At 40.7% G+C, this 21,558-nt stretch overlaps 1 protein-coding gene across 14 annotated transcripts in view; it reads left to right on the top strand.

Annotated features, from left to right (window-relative positions):
* The window catches only part of HECW2 (HECT, C2 and WW domain containing E3 ubiquitin protein ligase 2), a 388,387-nt gene that overhangs the window by 266,010 nt on the left and 100,819 nt on the right, over nucleotides 1-21,558 (top strand). For 8 of the 14 annotated variants that reach the window (XR_010150180.1, XM_063791409.1, XM_063791408.1 and 5 more), the window contains 6 exons: nucleotides 1,087-1,187; nucleotides 1,600-2,973; nucleotides 4,156-4,251; nucleotides 13,424-13,574; nucleotides 14,271-14,374; nucleotides 14,892-15,016. Coding sequence is in view for 13 of the 14 variants with exons in the window: in XM_063791409.1 (XP_063647479.1) it covers nucleotides 1,087-1,187; nucleotides 1,600-2,973; nucleotides 4,156-4,251; nucleotides 13,424-13,574; nucleotides 14,271-14,374; nucleotides 14,892-15,016 (1,951 nt within the window). In the remaining variant the exon portion in view is untranslated. The remainder of the gene's footprint in view (nucleotides 1-1,086; nucleotides 1,188-1,599; nucleotides 2,974-4,155; nucleotides 4,252-13,423; nucleotides 13,575-14,270; nucleotides 14,375-14,891; nucleotides 15,017-21,558) is intronic. The other 6 variants (XM_063791410.1, XM_063791411.1, XM_063791417.1 and 3 more) reach the window with 2 other exon arrangements.

Below are 21,558 nucleotides of genomic sequence, written 5' to 3'. Positions count from 1 at the left end.
TGAAGCTGGGAGAATTGCTTGAACCCGGGAGGTGGAGGTTGCAGTGAGCCAACATTGCACCACTACACTCCAACCTGGGCAACCCGGGCAACAGAGCGAGACTCTGTCTCAAAAAAAAAAAAAAAAAAAAAAGAGAGAGAAAAAGAATAAGTCATTTAATTCAGAATAAGATTGTTACTTGTGTGCAGGAAAATGAAATGACTGCATTTGACTTTGATAAAGAAACAGACTTGAAACAGATGGAAAACTCCATCCTTCAGGAGGCAGACAGTCCAAGCCCGGGGCCCCGGCAAGGCAAAAACTGAACCTGCTTCCAGATCTGGGATATGACCCCACCACAGGGGCACATCTGGCTTTGCCAACCATCCCATCAGCACTGCTTACAAGGCACCCTGAGAATCAGTGATAGGCCAGGCTTCCCAGCAGGGAGGGCCAGCAGCTGCAGCCTCCTTACTCTACAGGTGAGGAAGGAGAGCTTAGCTGTCCTCTCCCCATCACACAGCCAGGGCTGCTGTCTTGGCTATGAAGGGCGCTTTCATTCTTGTGTTCTTGTGCTTCTCTCCCCTAAGTCCCAGCTCCTGTTCTTCAGGGCATAGCACAGTGCCCTACGTGCCATGTTGGGTGATAATCCTTAGCTGTGAGTGTCCTTTTAGAACCAGCTTCCTGTTGTGCTAAATGCTGAGGAACCAGGCTCTCTCCCCTTTTACACCCGAGTCAAAAAACCCCTAAAACTTGAGGCCTTTCACAACTCCTTTATGACCTTCAAAATGTCCTTTTCCTGGTCACCCTTAAAAGTGAGAGAGCGAATCAGTGTCCTTAAAAATATCACATAGCATATGATGTCTTGTGCTCGTAATAATAATTTTTCTTATGGCAATATTTCCTTTTATCTCCGGGTTTATAAGTGTTCCATTTGTATGAATGAATAATATTACATTGGACTATAATGGGCTTTGAGCCTTTAATGTTCTTGTGAGTCTGAAAGTTTTAAGAGAGATAGGAGGGATTTGGTGGGTGGCCTGTGGAAAGACGGCGAAGGCTGACTCCAGCGTAGTCAGGATGAAAGAAGCATTTCTCTTCTTGCAGTGATCAAATGCTCAGCTACAACCTTGGCAGAAGGCTCCCAGCTGACCACGTGAGTGGGTACCTCCAGTTTAAAGTGGAGGTTACATCTTCTGTTCATGAAGGTGAGATATAAATATATCTGTATGAATACATTGCTATAGGAAAAACTTGTTAAACCTAACTCGATTGTCAGTTTGCTTCTGAAGAGAATTGAATTCATGTTCTGTTTTGAAAGTAAAATAGCTGTCAAATAATTACCTGCTGAAATTTTCTAAGCAAGTAGGAAAGGCTGTTTGCCCAAAAATGTCTCTTAGATTGATGCCTGCATTTTGAAACTGGGCTGTAGAGTTTTCAGCCATGCTAACATAGATAGCTCCTTGCCAAGCTGATTAGCAGTCTCCTCATTTAGTAGTGAGTGGTGAATCTTAGCAAGTCAGTAGAAAGCCCTCAGAATGACTGATTTCTTTGAACTTATTGGTGGCAAAGCAAATAAGTCATAAAACTTTCACTTATTATTTCTGGTTAATTTTTTAGAAATGCTGTTTTCTCATTCAGATGCCTCTCCAGAAGCTGTTGGCACAATACTTGGAGTCAATTCTGTGAATGGAGACTTAGGTAGCCCTTCCGATGACGAGGACATGCCAGGGAGCCATCACGACAGCCAGGTGTGCTCTAATGGGCCAGTTTCTGAGGACAGTGCTGCCGATGGAACCCCCAAGCATTCACTCAGGACTAGCTCCACTCTGGAAATAGACACAGAGGAATTAACCTCTACTTCTTCAAGGACCTCACCTCCCAGAGGACGTCAGGATTCACTCAATGATTACTTAGATGCTATCGAACACAATGGCCACTCCAGGCCGGGGACAGCGACCTGCTCTGAGAGGTCCATGGGTGCCTCTCCGAAACTGAGGAGTAGTTTTCCCACTGACACAAGACTCAATGCCATGCTTCATATTGATTCAGATGAAGAAGATCACGAGTTCCAGCAAGACCTGGGTTACCCATCTTCCTTGGAGGAGGAGGGAGGCCTGATCATGTTTAGCAGGGCATCCAGAGCTGATGATGGAAGCCTGACATCTCAGACAAAGCTGGAGGACAATCCTGTTGAGAATGAGGAAGCCTCCATACACGAAGCTGCTTCCTTTGAGGATAAGCCAGAAAATCTTCCAGAGCTTGCAGAGAGCTCCTTACCTGCAGGCCCAGCCCCAGAGGAAGGTGAAGGCGGCCCAGAGTCTCAACCCAGTGCTGACCAGGGCAGTGCTGAACTGTGTGGCTCTCAAGAGGTAGATCAGCCCACAAGTGGGGCAGACACGGGGACTTCTGATGCATCAGGAGGAAGCCGAAGAGCCGTCAGTGAGACCGAGTCTCTCGATCAGGGCTCTGAGCCTTCCCAGGTGTCCTCTGAAACAGAACCCAGTGATCCTGCCAGGACAGAGAGCGTGAGCGAAGCCAGCACCAGGCCTGAGGGAGAGAGTGACCTGGAATGCGCTGACAGCTCCTGCAATGAGAGTGTGACCACGCAGCTGTCCTCTGTGGACACACGGTGCTCCTCTCTTGAGAGCGCACGGTTTCCTGAAACCCCAGCCTTTTCTTCTCAGGAGGAGGAAGACGGAGCCTGTGCAGCAGAGCCCACCAGCAGTGGCCCTGCCGAAGGGTCGCAGGAATCCGTGTGCACTGCTGGTTCTTTACCTGTGGTACAGGTGCCCAGTGGGGAGGATGAAGGGCCAGGGGCAGAATCGGCCACTGTACCTGACCAGGAGTTGCTGGGGGAGGTCTGGCAGCGGAGGGGGAGCCTGGAGGGAGCTGCAGCTGCTGCCGAGAGCCCACTGCAAGAAGAAGGCAGTGCTGGGGAGGCCCAAGGCACCTGTGAAGGGGCAACTGCCCAGGAGGAGGGCGCTACTGGAGGTAGGATATGGACACCACTGTGGCTCTTGGCTCGAGCGTAGCTGTGCAGAGAGAAGTTCTGTAGTTTTCCCCTCAATGTAAATAAGGCCGCAGGTTACATATGACCTGAATTCCTCACCTTGAGGTTCAGCAGGCAAGAAGAGAGGCAAGATTGAAAACAGGGCCAGGAAGAGAAGGAAACAGGTAACAAATGAGTGGGCAGCTGAAACCCTTCCTCTAGATTAGGCCTCCTGTTTCAGAGCGGGGAGACCTTGGGACTTAATCACATAGCTAGGAAGAAGGCAGCATGGTTTGCATCCAGATGGGCTTGAGTTCAAATTCAGTGCTCTTTTAAAAAATGGCTCTTCTGCTGCTGAAGTAACAGGCCTGTTAAACAGCAGTCTTCAAACTTAAATAATGGGTCTCTATTGGAACCTGGGTTTGTAGATACACAACCAAACAGGCTGGCAGCTTCAACCTTAGTGTAATCTGCAAAGGTTATGAGAAACACCTAGCCACTCCTCCTTTCTAAAATTTCACAGTGGAAGATTAATGTATGCTATGCATCAAAGGTAGTGTTTTTGTCTTCTACAATTTAGGAATGTCAACTAAGTTAGGTGATGCCTTCTGACTTGGAGAATAAGCTGTTTTTGTATCCAAGGACACAAATTTACACCTGAAATTTGTATTACGCTCAGTGAATGCAGCTCTCTAGAATGATTCCTTTAATATGCCCTGTAAGGATGCATTAAAAATCAGAGAGCAATTTCATATGTCTGGCTGGCATAACTCAGAAATAGGAATGATTTTCTTTTTCTGTAATGTATTTTTCTACCTACATGATCCCCTTCTTTTCTTCCTCCTCCTTTTTTTTTTTAAATTTTGTTTCCTTCATTATATTGTAGCCACCATGTGACCCTAAAGCATTAGCGCATGACCAGGACAGAGGCCGTCATGGGTGAGGGATGAGGCAGGGGAAGCTGCAGGAGGGGGGGATACATGCAGAGGACATTTCTTCAGGAAGCCCTCTTCTAAGCATTCACCTCCTATTCTCTTCTTTTCTTTCTAGGTCCTCATATGGGAAATGAGACTAAACAGAGAAAAGAAACTAGCCTTGGGATTTATGTTAGGTTTTTTATATAGAGTCTGTTTTGATACTGAAAGAGAAAACAATACCTGGTAACTTTCTACCTTTAATCCTAGGTTCTCAAGCCAACGGCCACCAGCCACTGCGAACACTACCTTCAGTGCGCCAGGATGTTAGCCGGTACCAGAGGGTGGACGAGGCTCTCCCACCAAGTGAGGACCTGTTAGTTAAAAGGGCCCACCTAAATCAAAGGGTGAAAGGTGACAGGCAGGCCCATTCCCATGAGTCTCAAAAGATGGATACATGGTCTTCAAGCGGAAGGAATCTGGGGGTTGCCACTTGACATAGCAGGTGTAGTCCGGGACGTGCTAGGCCAATGACTCTTCTCTGGCACCATTATGCTGAAAGAAAGGGCAGCTGTAAATCCTGTGTTGCCCATGGGGTAAATACTGTAATAATGGAGGTAGATCCAGATATTTTGGGAAATTGGGTGCATAATAGAATTGTTTTAAATTATGTCTTACCACAGCATGAATGTTCTTTCAGCTAATAGACAAATTGGTACACTGTCTTAGAAAAACCTCACTCTATGTAATATACTGCCTTTTTGTTCACTTACAGCATTTAAAATCATTAAGCACAAGGTTCTGATTTTTTTTCTTAGGGATATGCGAGAAGTATTGTTAATTTCAGAAATTAGTCTACTAGTTATTTGGGATAGGACAATTAGCTGGGGACTTGAAAGACATTTCATTTATTTCACTTTTAGAAAACACTTAGCACTTAAGGAGAAATGGTGGAGGATTAGGGATGCTGGGATATAGTTACATAATCTGTATTCAAAGGTATGAGTGATACCCTTAGCCAATCATAATCCAAATGAAGTGTAAACTTTGTTTAAATTTCGACAGTCCTTTAAAGAGATGTAGCTCTATGAGAGCAATGCATTTTGATGAATATTGATAAAGCCTGGTAAACATTGCTTTAAAAAAAACACTGGAAGGTACACCCTTTTGCCTTACCGCTTTCCCTTCTTGCTCACCCCCTCCACTTACCCATCTTATATGTGACCATGACAACAGGCTGATGCCTTGGTTCCTCTGTTTTAAAAATGGTGGAACATAAAGAAGGGAGGGGATGTGTTTAAAGGGTTGCAATTCTGAGTGATTAGTCTGGCAAGTACTGACAAAAGAGCTGAATGGTACTATGAAGAGTTTATCAAAATATCGGCTTAATCCTTTTGAAATTCTTTTGGGCACAGATCTTTCCCTTGTTTGTTTATTTGGATAACTAAGGGCCGTGACTCATAACAAACATATTTTAAGCAGTTTAAAATAAAATGGACTGAGAGATTAATTAACCTTGTATCATCTTAAGCAGGTAGAGGGGCCCAGGGACCCGAGAGGGCCACAGAAAACTTCCTTATTGATAAAACAATTGGTAAACCTTTAGAGAAAAGATGAGTCAAAAAAGGAAAATGTTTCTGGAAGATATTTAGGTATAATTGGAGCAAAACAAATTCAGAACACTAGGAGAGAGTTCTGGGAGAGCTTTATTTTTATGTATATACAGATTAATAGTCATTTAGAGTTTCAGAGGGTTGGACAGGAGCATTGCAGAAGTGCATTGATAAATCACGTCTTCCTAGCCACATCCAATTGCTGTAATTTTTGCTGTATACAAGTTTGGTCTCCTGATTGTATTTAATAAAGACAGATACTTTCCTGCTGAAATTATGACCATAATTCATAAATGACATAAGATGTTTGTGACATCTCAATGTATTGTTTAAATACTGGTGTTTGCATTACACCTGTAGATACATCTTGGGAAATTTTTTTTACAATTGGCAGTTCCTTTTAATGAGTTGATGTATTTGCAAAAGTAAAGGCAACTTAGTGACTCATCGTATTTAATCAGTGACTGACAAACAGGAGGAAAATTCTTAAGAAGTGTTCCCTCTTATTCAGAGGTTTTCAGTGATGGCAGGGGATGCCACCCACTACGCGATGTTTAGAGTTGAGGTGGGGTGGCCTTTCAGTATAACAGTGGTTGAAGGGTGCTACTGGCATTTAGTGGGTGGAGGGCCAGTGTATCAAACATCCTGCAATGGGGGACAACTAAGAATTGTCCCACCCAAAATTCAACAGTGTGCACTCTAAGAAACACTTCTCTGTGCTAATTTATTTAATACTTGGTAAATAACATTTTTTTGTAAAATATAAACAGAATTTTTATATTTTAAAAACTCAGAAGTGAAGATGCCTCCCTCTAAAAATATAAGTTATACACACACACACACACACACACACACACACACACACACTCATACACTCGTGCTGTAGGACCAAGCAACTTGCAAATCTGGGGATGTGTATTCTCATGGATAGGTTGTGGATTGTGATCTGAGCATACCTGATTGCTGTTCAGCTCTGTCTCCCATTCCCATGTGTGTCTCATCCTTGTGACAGTGTTAATCGCTTGGCTGCCCTTGCTACTTGTCTGTCCTCACCTCAGCTGGATCCCTGCCCTCCTTTTCTAACTGGACAACTTTGCTACCACCTCTGGTCATGCGTCTGACTTACAGCTGTGGCATCTACACTCTGCAGTGTCTTGTGGCTTCTGGGCTCAGCTTGGGGTGTCTGGCTGGATCGTGCAGATTGGCCCATCTCTTAAATGACCTGATTGAATTTTAAGGCTAACAGTTGTGATTTTTAACACTGTTAGTTATTATAACTTCTTTTTTGCGGTGATCTACACTTTACAAAGCACACTTTTGCATCCTTTCCTTTATTTTTTGTTCTTTCAATAATTTTGCGAGGTAGGTGAAGCACGTCTTGTCTGTAATTTATAGGTTGTTGCATAGAAGTCAGCTAATCTGATTCTTTTATTTTATAGTTGCAGAAACTGAAGCCCAGATAAATTAAGTAATTTGCTTAAGATTTCATGCAAGTAAAAGTTGACACAGAGTCTCAAATATTCCCTCTCCTCTATCAGGTATTCTGATCTGAGATTGGAAGGGAAGGGCCTATTGTGTGGGTAGATGAATGTAAATTCTGAAAGTCTGGTTTGAGGCAGAGGGTGGCTTACACGGTGATATGTTATTTATTGGGCACCACCAATGCCTCACATCAGAGGGTTTGGGGGTTTCACTGAAACTTCAATATATTGCAGTGCTTTGAGGTCAGACCCACCAGGAAGACTCAAAAAGTGCTCAGCTTTCTCTTCTTCTGGGATAGAGTTATGCAAAGAGGCCCTCCCCAAGGAGGCCCCTCACCTATTAGGGAAGTGGCTGCAGTGGTTTGAGCCAACATCATGTGGTCCAGACAGATGTGCTGTATTCAGCATCTGTATTAGACCCAGCAGCACCTTTCCTCTCTGTGCAGGTCACTCTCTTTCTACCCTAGGGACAAGCTACTGAAGCAGTGTAGTTTGAGCTTTGATGGCCGCCATGTGGCATGATCATGGTGCACTGCAGCCTCAACTCATGGGCTCAAGTGAAGCTCCTGCCTCGGCCTCCTGAGTAGCTGGGACTATAGGCAAGCATGATCATGCCTGGCTGGTTTTTTTATGTTTTTATTTTTTGTAGAGACAGGGTTCTATGTTGCCAGGGCTGGCCTTGAACTCCTGGCCTCAAGCAATCCTCCCACCTTGGCCTCCCAAAGTGCTGGGATTATAGGTGTGAGCCACTGTGCCTGGCTTTGATTCTTTTTTTCTTTTTCTTTATCATTATTATTGTTGTTCTTGTTATTTTAGCACCTTTTCGTCATATTTTCAGGGATTTACTTGTTTGCTTTCTTCTTTTTCCATTCTTATTTCTCCCATCTCAAGAAGGGAACAGATCTTGGACTTAGTACTAAGATTGATCAGTGGTGATGGTGATCTACCAATTGGTTCTCAAAATCTTACTCTTGCCTTAGATGACACAGAGTGCCCTGTGGCCTTGTGGCTTGTGTAACTCCAGCTCTGGTTGAGAGATATTCTAATGATTTGTAAAAAATAAGAAAGTTCCAGGCCTTGGAGTCAGCATGACACTGTTGAGAGCCTCCCAGGGAAGTAGCTTGGACTCAATTATGCCCAGAATGCCTTAAGAATTTTCTGTATCTTCTCATTCTGATGTTACTGATGGTCCTGTCAGCTAGAGGTAGTTCAGGGCTAAAGCCCTCTAAAATATTATCAGTGTGACAAATGTTGGTCTTTTTAGCATTAAGATGAGTGAAAAAAGAATCGCCAGCCCAGCCCCTCTGAAAAACTATTTTCTTTTTCTCTTATTGATTCCAGTGTAATTGTGACTTAACCCATTGCTGCATTGGAGACAGTATGGAATTGTTGTATAAACGTTTTTCCCCCAAAATGGTAGTTTTTCTAGGAATAGGCCTAGATTCAGGATGAACAGTCTGGTTAGTGGACTCTGATAGGATCCCAGGATGTTGCATATTGTTAGGACTCGTCTATTACTTATGTGAGGGGTTCAAACTATGGGGGAACATTTATCATTTTTGTGGTTGTATACTTTCATTATTAAAGTATTTTTTAAAATGAAGGCCTAAAACCATGCAGTGAATCTGAAAAGTATAATTAATCTAAACTTAGAGTTTCTACTATGTTTAGGGTTAGGGACTCTTATTCTCTAAGGTTACAACTTTGTTTTGAGGAAAAAATGGATACTTTTAAACTAAAAAGCTACCTTATTAAAAATTGAAGATTAAAGTGCCAAATATGCAACTACTTGACTTTTTAAAAAACTTTTTGTTCAAATAAAATAGCAGAAAAGAGCACATATGGCCTCCCGAATTCTTTCTACTAAACATACATGGCAGGCCACGCCATCAGCACTCTAGAAGTCCCCTTTGTACCCTCTTTCAATCACTGACCGCAACTCCATATGGGGAAATGGGCCTACCGTCCTGATTCCTAAAGTCATAGATAAGTTTAGCCTACTTTTGTACTTTATACAAATGGAATTTTACTTCCTTGAGTGTTCAAATAAGAAAAAAAAATTTTTAAACACTGTCATCTGTCATTTATCACAAAGCTTATAATTTTCCTTGAAAGTACCTTTAGTTCATTAGAACTTAATCATCTCGCCATTTTGGTGATGATACCTGTGGTTATTATAGTTTTTTATAGTGGATTTATACATTTATTTCACAACAATCAGGTGCTTGATTTTACTAAATCCAATGATAACCAATTCAAAACCCTGCCCATAGCACCCCCCCAGCCATCCCTGATATGTTGTAATTCATGCTGTTTAGTTGTTAACTTCTCAATATCAGTATCCACTGAGATGTATTCACACCTCATCCGATCATAAGCGAAGTGGTCCAGTGGAGACCGAGGTCTGATTTGAAGGGAGTGGGAAAGGATGATGAGATGAGCAGAGGGATCACAGAAACAACCCTGCCCCCTTCCCACATATGTTGATTTTAAAAACTGTAAACTCTGAAGACCTTACATTCTACCTGCCTCTGTTCCCTGCTGAGGACACCAGTGCTGTGACAGTAACCTTGGAGTAGTTTTACCCACTTTCTAATTCTCCGACTTTCCCTTCATGTCCAGCCACTTAAAAGCGCCTATTTATATTTAAGTCTTAGGGTGTCTAAGAGTCTACTTGCTCCTGGATTTTAGGCAAGGTTTAGGGTTTTGTTTGTTTGTTGTTGTTGTTGTTTTGAGATGGAATCCAACTCTGTTACCCAGGCTGGAGTGCAGAGGCGTGATCTCAGCTCACTACAGCCTCTGCCTCCTGGGTTCAAGTGATTCTCCTGTCTCAGCCTCCTGAGTAGCTGGGATTACAGGCATGCACCACCACCCCTGGCTGAATTTTGTATTTTTAGTAGAGACAGGGTTTCACCTAGTTGGCCAGGCTGGTCTCAAACTCCTGGCCTCAGGTGATCTGCCCGACTTGCCCTCCCAAAGTGCTGGGATTACAGGTGTGAGCCACCGCACCCGGCCGCTGAGGTTTAGTTTCTTGTGAGCCCCCATTTCATGGTCTCTGAGAAAGCTAACATTTGCCTCATGGGTTTGTTCAGCAAACTAGCTACTGTTTTAAGTTCTTATTAATTTGTGTCAGTGTTGCTCAAATTTTAGTGTGTCTAGGAATAAGCCGAGAAGGTTGTTAAAAGTGTAGATAACTGAGCCCTAGCTTCAGATAGTCTGATTCTGAAGACCTGGGGTGCATCATAGGAATCTGCATTTTTATTGATCCTCAAAGTGATTCTGGCACATGTTGTCAGAGTCCACCTGCCTTGAGAAACATTTCTGTAGGTAATAGTTTTCAAACCTTATTATTGTCATGAAGCTATTTATGCAAATGAAATATTATGTGGAACACCAATATACACAGCAATAACATTGGAGCTGTCATGGCTAAAATAGGATTGTCAGGTGTTTGTGGAGCCCTGTCCCTCAGGGACTCAAATCTCCTGGCCCTGTAAGGCTAGCCTAGACATAAAATGTTACTAGGTTCTTGCTGAACTTAATATAATAAAATGGGCATAATTTTATAGATTCCTAGAATACTAGAACTGGAAGAGACCTTTGCAATTGTTTGATTTTGTCCTCTAATTTTTCAAAACTGTGATTCATAGGGGTGTAGTGACTTTTTTTAAGGTCTTGTAGTGAAAGTGTGTCAAGCCACAGCCAGAAATCAGGCCTTCTACCTCCCAATTCAGTGCAAAACACACACACACACACACCCAAAATCGTTGCTCTCGTTTTCACTGCACCCTGATTATATAACGTATTTGACAATGTGGCAAGACAAGGAAGTAAATGTTAAGTCCTCAGTCTTCTAACTCTACCTATCTCATTTTAGCATTGTCTATCTGAAAGAAACTTTGATGCTATGAAATGAGTTTTCATATGCTTTCTTATACCAAAAACAAACCAGGCCCAATATAAAGACATATAAGATGTTGGAGCAGTTGTACCCAGCAAAGTAACTTTGATAGATACAACAGAGAGCTAACCTTCCTGCAGGCACCTCTGCTGCCTTTGCCTGGGTAGAATGATATTGACAGCGTGGGTAGAAGTGGATATGTAGTTCATGGATAAACCAATAGCATAACAGCCCTTCCTGATTCAGAGACAAGCATTCACTTGAAATTGGCACTATAGAATTTGTCTTTATGGGGTCTTGAGTAATTACATCAGTGTGAAGATACAGTATTTGATAGGGATAATTTTAATATGTGTTCAGTGTTCCATGACCTTAGAAAGCAAATTTTTGGTCCTTGTTTTCTTATTCTCCCCATTGCACATTGAAAGGTCTTTATTGAACTATAAATTAAGGCTATTACTGGCCTTTGTAGAAGGTGAATACAAGAATCATTCTTTTTTGTGGCTTTGTGTCATTTTAAATTATTTTTTCATTTATTACATGCTATGTGCAAGACACATTAATTTGGCTGTTCTCTCTTCCACCTAGCCATTTTGCTACACATACAGACCTCAAACAAGCCATAGTCACATTTCACTTGGTAAATTCCTACTTTGTTAGTTCCAGGAAAAAATTCCATCTTTGAGAATTTTTTTCACTGTTTTTGTCAGAAAATGGAAAGTATGCAACAATGTGTTTTCTTTTCTGCCATAACTGCCAGAAAATTAAGAGCCAAATTTTAGTAATAATCTAATCTTGGGAGTTTGGCAGCATCTTCTCTCTCTGTTTCCTTTAGTTGGTCTAGTTGCTCTCTATTTTTTTATCCTGAATTGACCTATTCTACATTTTTAAAATTGGGGCTACTGTAAACATTCTTTGGAGAAGAATTGGTCATTTCTTTTCATGTGTATTTGATTTGATGTGTATGTGCCTGAATTACCCTGACTCCAATGAGAAAGGAATGAGATAGGGGTAATTGGTTCCCAAAATCTTTGAGATGGAAAAGCATGCAAGGAGCAGAGCAAAACAGTGAAATAAATCAAAGTGTTTTGAAAAATGGTTCCTGAGGATGCTTTAATGTACTTGCTATTTGTGAGCATATCAACAGGCTGGGCATGAGGTCTTTTGAAAATGTCTTATTGATGGGACTTCAGTGCCCAAAGAATTCAGATTTGGCAGGCTGTTTCATGGTACAGTCTGTGTTACCTTGGAACATGAATGGCATTGAGTTGTTTGCTGTCTGTGTGGTGCTTTTGTTCAGCCCAATTCCTCTTTCTTTTGCCATTTGTCATAAATTACAATGTGCTGAGATCAACAAAAGATGTCTTTCTGCTCCTAGCTGAGGTGATGGCCTTCAGCAATGGTCTGGTGCAGGCTGAGCTCTACCATGCAGGTCTTTCCAACCCTAAGGACTCTGTTGGGATACTTGCCCTGTTCCCTTACAGAGCAAATGCCATAGGTGGTCAGGAGAAAATATGCCCTCCTTCTGGTCTCCAGGATTAGCCCCACTGTGTCTGTTGATAAGCATGTGATCACATGGACAGTTTTGAGATAGTTGAATGTGTCAGGAGAAAAATGCTTATTAATTTCAAAAAATAACTTACACAAAAATATAAATGCATAAAGAACTTTCCTGGTTAAAGAATAGATTTCTGCTGTTTTCATGTTTCCTGTGCAAATTACCCTTCACACCTGTAATAAGTTTCAAAATTTTGCCTTTTGAAAAGATCAGCTCATGCTCTGTGGATTTCAGTAGGCGAATGGCCTTTTAGAGAGTCACAAAGGTGGGGTGTCTGACTCTGAAGACCAATCTGCCTTCTGAACATTCACTTGTATATTTCTCTAGAAAGATTTAACACACTTAAAAATAAAATTAATCTTTTAAAACGTTATGTTTATTTGACGTTGGGAAGCAAGAAATTGCCCTTGCTCTGAAAATGTAGTCATCTTTGGAAAAGTGCAAATAGAAGTTTGTAGATAATGATACTGTTTCATCACTAGGCGAGCATAGTTATTTTAGTTATTTTTTTCTGAGGACTAAATTTACTACAATTGTGCATGAATATGCGTGTGGAAGTTTCCAGCTATGAGGCTTTCACTGAAGCTAGAAAAGACGTAGAGAAATCAGGTTTTTTTGGTGAAAATAAACATCAGTACCCATTTTGACGTGACTATCTGAAGTGTTATGAAACCAACTACATATATTTTTAAAATGCTGGGGCTCATATGTGAAGGGTGAGCACTGTGGGCAAATTTGGAAAGATTCTCTACATTTAAAGATCATTTAAGGGACTGGTATTATATGCACAGGATAGGCTAAATAATCAGTCACAACAGATTCTGGAGTGGACTGGGGAGAAGTAAGGGATAGTGCAGTGAGATGTATGTTATTAGTCTCAGATTATAGCATGTCAGAGAAAGAAAACACATGCCGAACTTAATGAACCCTATTAATCATCTCACCTCCTCCTCCTAATTCCTTTCGGTGCCTCACTGCTGTTTAGACTGGGAGGCACGCATTGACAGCCACGGCAGGATCTTCTACGTGGATCACGTAAACAGAACCACGACGTGGCAGCGACCGACAGCTCCCCCAGCCCCACAGGTGCTGCAGAGATCTAACTCCATACAGCAAATGGAGCAGCTGAACCGGCGGTGAGGATGAGCATTTTGCTGTGACTGTTGTATTTTGTGGTTGGGCTAATTTTTACTTGGCACAAAGTAGAAGACATGGTTGTCTCTTTGATCTTTGTGTGTCCTGTCATTAAAGTGTAGCTGTTACCGCTTTTGATTCCCAGACTTCAATTGGATTTCTCTTGATTAAAAAAAAATAATAATACTCACCCACATATATACCTTGTTTGGAAACTAGAGAACAAATAAATATGACCCCTTTAGTCAACCCAAGCATTGATGTTTACTAAAGCAGAACATATACATTTGTTATTTAAAGCCAAACATCTTTTCTAGTCTCTAGAATCTTTATTTGTGGCTTCTCATTATTATCAACCTAAGCTTTTTAGATGAGTCATTCTTTTCCAAGAATTAATTGCTGTGGAACATAAAGTTTTTTTCCTTTAACAATATAGGAATTTACTTTTCTTTAGTTGAGGGCCACAGAATTTTTTTAGTGTTATTAATTTGCCAGGAAAATGTTCCCCAAACAATGGACAGAAGAAATTTAATGCAGTGTAATTTAAACAGCAGATGGCCAAGAAGTCCAGGGAATGGGGGTTGGAGGAGGAAATAGTTGAAGCTGAGAAGATAGTGAAAAGTTCTAGACTCTTGGGGAGCAGTTGAGTCCCATCTCTTAAATGCTGCTGGAATGTAACTCTAGGCTCATGATTTTAGATATCAGAGTATCCGCAGAACCATGACTAATGAGAGGCCTGAGGAAAATACCAATGCTATTGATGGGGCAGGGGAGGAAGCTGACTTTCACCAAGCCAGTGCAGGTAAGAGCTTTGGGCTTTGTTTTTGTAATTTCATAAAAGTGGAAAAAGAAGCAAATAAGGATTCCCAACAAATAAGGCTTTTCTTTTGGAGAACTTTTGCTCTTCAATAAGATCTGGTAATCCAACTCAAAAAACAGAATTTACCAGAAACCTCTTCTAATCCTCAATGTTTAATTAATATTAAGAAAGGAATCACAAAACCCAAGTAGAATATAAATTTCTTTAATTTCTTGATCTGTGGGATATTGGAAAAAGAATCAGATCATTTAAAACACGTAAGAATGCATTAAAATGTTAATAGTGACTAGAAATATTACTTAACTGAATTTTAGTGTAATTAAGAACAGCCATGTTTTATGTATGAATTTACAGCAAAGAAAAAAGCATTGGGGGATTAAAATGATGACACATGATGTGGGTATCCTGTGGTTCTTTTGAAATGCAGACTGAAGTGAGTAGATAGTTTTCACATCGTAGAAAGATTTCCCTGACAGCCTCTGTGGTCTGCCCCATCTAGATTTCCGACGGGAGAACATCCTGCCTCACTCTACCTCCAGATCCAGGCTCACGTTGCTGTTACAGTCTCCCCCCGTGAAGTTCCTCATCAGCCCAGAGTTCTTCACCGTGCTGCATTCTAACCCTGTGAGTAGCGAATCTGAAAGAGTGTGAAGGAAAACAACAGGCCAAAGCAAATGATCGTTGTTTTTGTAGTAATAGCAGGAATGATAATGGCGAATGTTTCCAGAGCACTTACTGTGTTCCGAGCTCTGTGTTGAGCACTGTACACTTTAACCCGTTTAGTCCAAAGAAACCATTTGAGTTCACTGGGCTGCTATAACAAAGCACTGTAAGCTGGGTGGCCTATAAGCAACAGAAATTTATTTCTCATGATTCTGGAGCTGTGAAGGCCAAGATTGAGGCACTGGCAGATATGGTGTCTGATGACAGTCCATTTCCTTGTGTGTAGATAGCATCTTCTCCCTCCATCTTCATATGGTCTAAGGGCTGAGGGTGCTCTCTCAGGCTTCTTTTATAAGGGTATTAATTCCTAATTACCTCTTAGGTCACCTCCTGCCCCCACCTCCTAATACTATTATATTGGTGATTAGGTTTCAACATACGAACTCTGGGGGACACAAACATCGGACCCATAACAGGAGGATTTAAAGGATTATTCCACGAGTCTCTGAGGGCTGAGGGAGTGGCTTACGGAAGATAGTAATTAAAGGAAGGTCATTTTAACTGCACATGAAGTGATTTAGAATGAGGGAAACATTGGCCATAGAAGTCTAGCAGGATATAATCCGTTCATCATGGCATGTGTTGATAGGAACCTGTACTAGGATATAAGAAAATAGACAAAAAGGATTCAGCATGAGAGGAATCGCAGACAGGGAGAAGATTTGGTGGGTAAATAGGTAGAATAGAAACTGAAGAAGTTGACCTTGAGTATTAATAATAATAATACATAAATAATGAACAATACATAATTAATAATACTAGGAAAATTCGAATGAGGGGCTTGTTAAAGGAATTGAAGGAGAACATATTGAATTTAACAAGACATATTGTACACTTTCGGAAAAAGAGTAGATCATAGAGAAAAATAAAAGTCAACATAGTCCTATCACCAGGAGTATGTGGTGAGGTAATTAGTATATATTAATACATATTTATTTATGTTAATATTTTTCTGCCTTCTTTAGCTTTGCTTTACAAGTATAAACATCTGTCTGCCTTTCCTCATCATTGTCTCCTGGTTTACAGGTTTAGCTTGGAGCAGAGAAGACTTGGGAGGAGAGTAAGCAACGAATAACATGCTAGCTATCCTCATATATTATGAGAGAGGGGTTAGATTTACTGAGCACTCAGCTTCGCAAGTTTGTTGATGATTATGTGCTAGGCACTGAGCTAAGACCTAGGGATACAGAGATGACAGCAACTGTGGGCCCTGGCATCCCAGACTTGAGAGTAATTATAATGTCATAACCAGAATTACAAGTGCAATAATGGATGGCTATAGAAGATACACTGCTGGAGTGGACGATTAACTCCACTCCAGGGAAGGCACATGGAAGGGGCCATAGACAGGTTTGCATTTGAGATTAGTTTTAAAGGCTGATTAAGAGCTTGTCCCAGAAACAAGATGGGCAGGAGTACTCTAGGTAGAAGGAGCATCATTTGCAAAACAATCGATTCATGAAGCTGCAAGTCTGTCTTGATAATTACTGCAGAAGTTCTAAAACTGGATTATTAGTATTGTAAGCAATTCGGTGTTGCTGGTGTATTGAGAACATAGGACACTAGTGAAAGTCAGATTTGAGCCTGGGAAGGGATACAGAAGCTAGGTTACACAAACCTAAACTCATGTATGGGACAATTCTAGGAGGTGACAGGCTTTCATGCAAGGCAGAATGGGCTAACATTTAGAGTTGTCACTGTAACAGAGAAAAAAAATCATCCTTTAATAGGAAGAGCCTCGGACTTGGAGTCAGAAGGCACAAGCTCCCCTTTGTTTTCTGTTCATTTGTTCATGCCTTCATTTAATCAGTATTTATTAAACGCCTGTGATTTGCCTGGTACATTCTAGACTCTGGGAATAGAGTGGTAAATAAGACAGAGTAGAATATAGTTAACAGACTAGTGAATAAAAAAGATAATGCAGGTACTGTAGTGTGGTGTGAGGCAACTGAAACCACACACTGGGATAGAGTTACTTGGGGATGAGGAGGAGGAAGCACTATTTTATTTTATTTTATCTTTTACTCTCAAAATCTCACAAGGAGGCACTATTTTAGATCAGGTGGACAGGAAGGCCTTTCCAAGGGAGCCACATTCAAGCCGTCATAAAATGCCCAGAAGCCGATAAGGTAAATGTCTGAGAACAGAACCTGCCTTGCCAAGGAAGTGCAGAGACTCAGGGGTAGGAATGAGTTTTCTGTGGTACATAATATGGTCAGGGAAGCGCGCAGGGCTACAGAAGGTTGGGCTTGCATGATCTGGCAAGGTATTTGGGCTTTATTCTGAAAGGGTTTTCTATATGGGAGTAATTTAGAGTTTTAAAAGTTCCTTCTAGCTGTTATGCAAAGAATGGGTTTTAGAGGGCAAGCTTGGCATCAGGGAGACTAAGTGAAAAGCTACTGTGGTAAGGCATGGAAGTGGCTTGGGCTAACGCAGTTAGCAGTAGAGACGGTGACAAGTGGATGAATATTGGATATATTTTGAAGACAGAGATGACATTCTTGCTAATAGATTGGAATATGGGATAGGAGAAAAAATGGCTTCAAGGAGGAGCAACTGTAGCTAGACTAATAAAGAAGAAAAGAGATAAGACTCAAATAAACACAATCAGAAATGATAAGGGACAGATAACCACTGACCCCACAGAAATACAAACAACTGTGTCAGAGAATACTATAAACACCTCTATGTACATAAACTAGAAAATCTAGAAGAAATAGATAAGTTCCTGGACACATACACCCTCCCAAGACTGAACCAGGATGAAATTGAATCTGTGAATAGACCAATAATGAGTTCTGAAATTGAGGCAGCAATAAATGGTCTATCAACCAAAAAAAGCCCGGGATCAGATGGATTGACAGCTGAATACTACTAGAGATACAAAAAAGAAGTGGTACCATTTCTACTGAAATGACTCCAAAAAATTGAAAAGGAGGGACTCCTCCCTAACTCATTCTATGAGGCCAGCATCATCTTGATACCAAAACTTGGCAGAGATATAGCAGAAAAAGAAAACTTCAGGCCAATATCCTTGATGAGCATCGATGCAAAAATTCTCAATAAAATACTGGAATCCAGCAGCACATCAAAAAAGTTATCCACCACAATCAAATTGACTTTATCCCCAGGATGCAGGGTTGGTTCAACATATGCAAATCAATACATGTGATTCATCACATAAACAGAACTAAAGACAGAAACCACATGATTATTTCAATAGACGCAGAAAAGGCCTTCGATAAAATTCAACATCACTTCATGTTAAAAACTCTCAATCAACTAGGTATTGAAGGAACGTACCTCAAAGTAATAAGAGCCATATATGGCAAACCAACATCCAGTATCATGCTGAATGGGCAAAAGCTGGAAGCATTCCCCTTGAAATCCAGCACAAGGCAAGGATGCTCTCTGTCACCACTCCTATTCAACATAGAATTGGAAGTTCTGGCCAGGGCAATCAGGCAAAAGAAAGAAATAAAAGGTATTCAGCTAGGAAGAAAGGAAGTCAAATTATCTTTGTTTGCAGATGACATGATTCTACATCTAGAAAACCCAGTCCTCTCAGCCCAAAAGATTCTTAAGCTGATAAGCAACTTCAGTCTCAGAATACAAAATCAGTGTGCAAAAATTGCTAGCATTCCTATACACCAACAACAGGCAAGCAGAGAGCCAAATCATGAATGAACTCCCATTCACACTTGCTACAAAAAGGATAAAATACCTAGGAATACAGCTAACAAGGGAAATGAAGGACTTTTTCAAGGAAAACTACAAACCACTGCTCAAAAAGAAAACAGAGAAGACACAAACAAAAGGAAAAACATTCCATCCTCATGGATAGGAAGAATCAATATCATGAAAATGGCCATATTGACCAAAGTAATTTATAGATTCAGTGCTGTTCCCATTAAACTACCATTGACATTCTTCACAGAATTAGAAAAAACTATTTAAAAATTCATATAGAACCAAAAAAGAGCCTGAATAGTCAAGACAATCCTAAACAACAAGAACAAAGCTGGAGGCATCACACTTCCTGACTTACAGCTATACTAGTAATTTCTAACTATACTAGTAACTTACAACTATACTAGTAACCAAAACAACATGATACTGATACAAAAACAGACACATAGACCAATGGAACAGAATAGAAAACTCAGAAATAAGACTGCACACCTACAACCATTTGACCTTCAGCAAACCTGACAAAAACAGGCATTGGGGAAAGGATTGATTCCCTATTTAATAAGTGGTGGTGGGAGAACTGGCTAGCCATATGCAGAAAATTGAAACTGGACCCTTTCCTTACATTATATACAAAAATTAACTCAAGATGGATTAAAGACTTCAATGTAAAGCTGAAAGCTATAAAAACCCTACAAAAAAATCTAGGCAATACTATTCAGGACATAGGCACAGGCAAAGATTTCATGACAAAAGTACCAAAAGCAATTGCAACAAAAGCAAAAACTGACACATGGGATCTAATTAAACTAAAGAGCTTCTACACAGCAAAAGAAACTATCATCAGAGTGAACAGACAACCTACAGAATGGGAGAAAATTTTTGTAGTCTGTCCATGTGACAAAGGTCTAATGTCCAGAGTCTACAAAGAACTTAAACACATCTACAAGAAAAAAAAAATCCCATTAAAAAGTGGGCAGAGGATATGAATAGACATTTCTCAAAAGAAGACATACACGTGGCCTACAAACACATGAAGAAAAGCTCAACATTACTGGTCATTATAGAAATGCAAATCAAAACCACAATGAGATGTCATCTCATGCCAGTCAGAATGGCCATTATGAAAAAGTAAGAACACAACAGATGCTGGCAAAGTTACAGAGATAAAGAAATGCTTCTGCACTTTCGGTGGGAGTGTAAATTAGTTCAACCATTGTGAAAGACAGTGTGGCGATTCCCTAAAGATCTAGAACCAGAAATACCACTTGACCCAGCAATCCCATTACTGGTTATATAACTAAAGGAATATAAATCATTCTATTATAAAGATACGTGAACATGTATGTTCATTGCGGCACTATTCACAATATCAAAGACATGGAATCAACCCAAATGCCCATCAATGATAGACTGGATAAAGAAAATGTGGTACATATATACCATGGAATACTGTGCAGTCATAAAAAGGAATGCAATCATGTCCTTTCCAGAGGCATGGATGGAGTTGGAAGCTATTATTCTCAGCAAACTAAAACACAAACAGAAAACCAAACACCACATGTTCTCGCTTTTAAGTGGGAGCTGAATGATGAGAACCCATGGACACATGGCAGGGAACAACACACACTGGTGCCTGTCGGGGGTGGGGTAGGGAGAGGGCGAGCATCAGGGATAATAGTTAATGGATGCTGGGCCTAATACCTAGGTGATAGGATGATCTGTGCAGCAAACCACCATGGCACACATTTATCTGTGTAACAAATCTGCACAACCTGCACACATACCCCTGAACTTAAAAGATGAAGAAAAAAAAAAGAGCAACTGATTGCATGGTAGTGTTCATGAGTTTTCTAGTATATGTTTAACCACTGGCTTTCTGGAGAAAAAAGTGTGTGTATATTTGTGTGTATGTAGGTTGTGTTTATACACACACATGTATGTCTGTGTATAAATATATGCATGTGAGATATATGTATATATGTGTGTATATATGTATAGATATAAATATAGATAAATATGTATAGATGGAGGCATCACACTTCCTGACTTATAATTTACAAATAATAGTAAAAGAGACACTGAATGCTTTTGTTGATTTTTGCTACCTACAGTGGTAATTGAAGAACAAGTATAATTCCAACAAGAATATTTTCATTTGCATTAACAAGTAAAGACAACAGTGTAAAAGGGAGACATGTTGGAGTTTCATATTCCTTTGTCAGTAGTTTTTGAATACTAGACTTACATTTCTTCATGTTATGTGTGTTTGTGCTATTTGCAATGTAACAGCAGAATTTGAAGTTTCATCTGCATTTTAATTTTCTCCATTAATTTCTTAAGTCTGGACCTTAAGTAAAGAAAAAGGCAGTAAACTTTTCCTATAAAGGGCCGGAGAGTAAATATTTTAGGCTTTTGGCCCAAAGACAACATGTAAGCAAATGGCCCTGGCTGAGTTCCAATGAAACTTTGTTTACAAACACAGACAGCTAGCCATTGGGCCTGTAGGTTGCCCACCCCTAGTCTAGACAGCCTACAGAACAATAAATCAAGCCCTGATATTGCATTTTCTGATTTCTGTAGTGTTAATATGCCCACTATGGCCAATGTCAAACCACCAATGACATCATGAAGCCCAGAGTTCTAACTTCTCTCTTTGGGCTGCCGTCTTCATACAAGTTCCTCATCACTGCATTGTTTCAAGTAGAGACTGGATTACTAGTCATTGAGTTGTGGTATAAGGCTGTGGGAAT

This window comes from Pan troglodytes, chromosome 13 (genome assembly GCF_028858775.2).
Source record: "Pan troglodytes isolate AG18354 chromosome 13, NHGRI_mPanTro3-v2.0_pri, whole genome shotgun sequence".
NCBI classification, from domain to species: Eukaryota; Metazoa; Chordata; class Mammalia; order Primates; family Hominidae; genus Pan; species Pan troglodytes.
The sequence above is the reverse complement of the archived record's forward strand: the minus strand, read 5'-3'. Positions and strand labels throughout refer to the sequence as shown.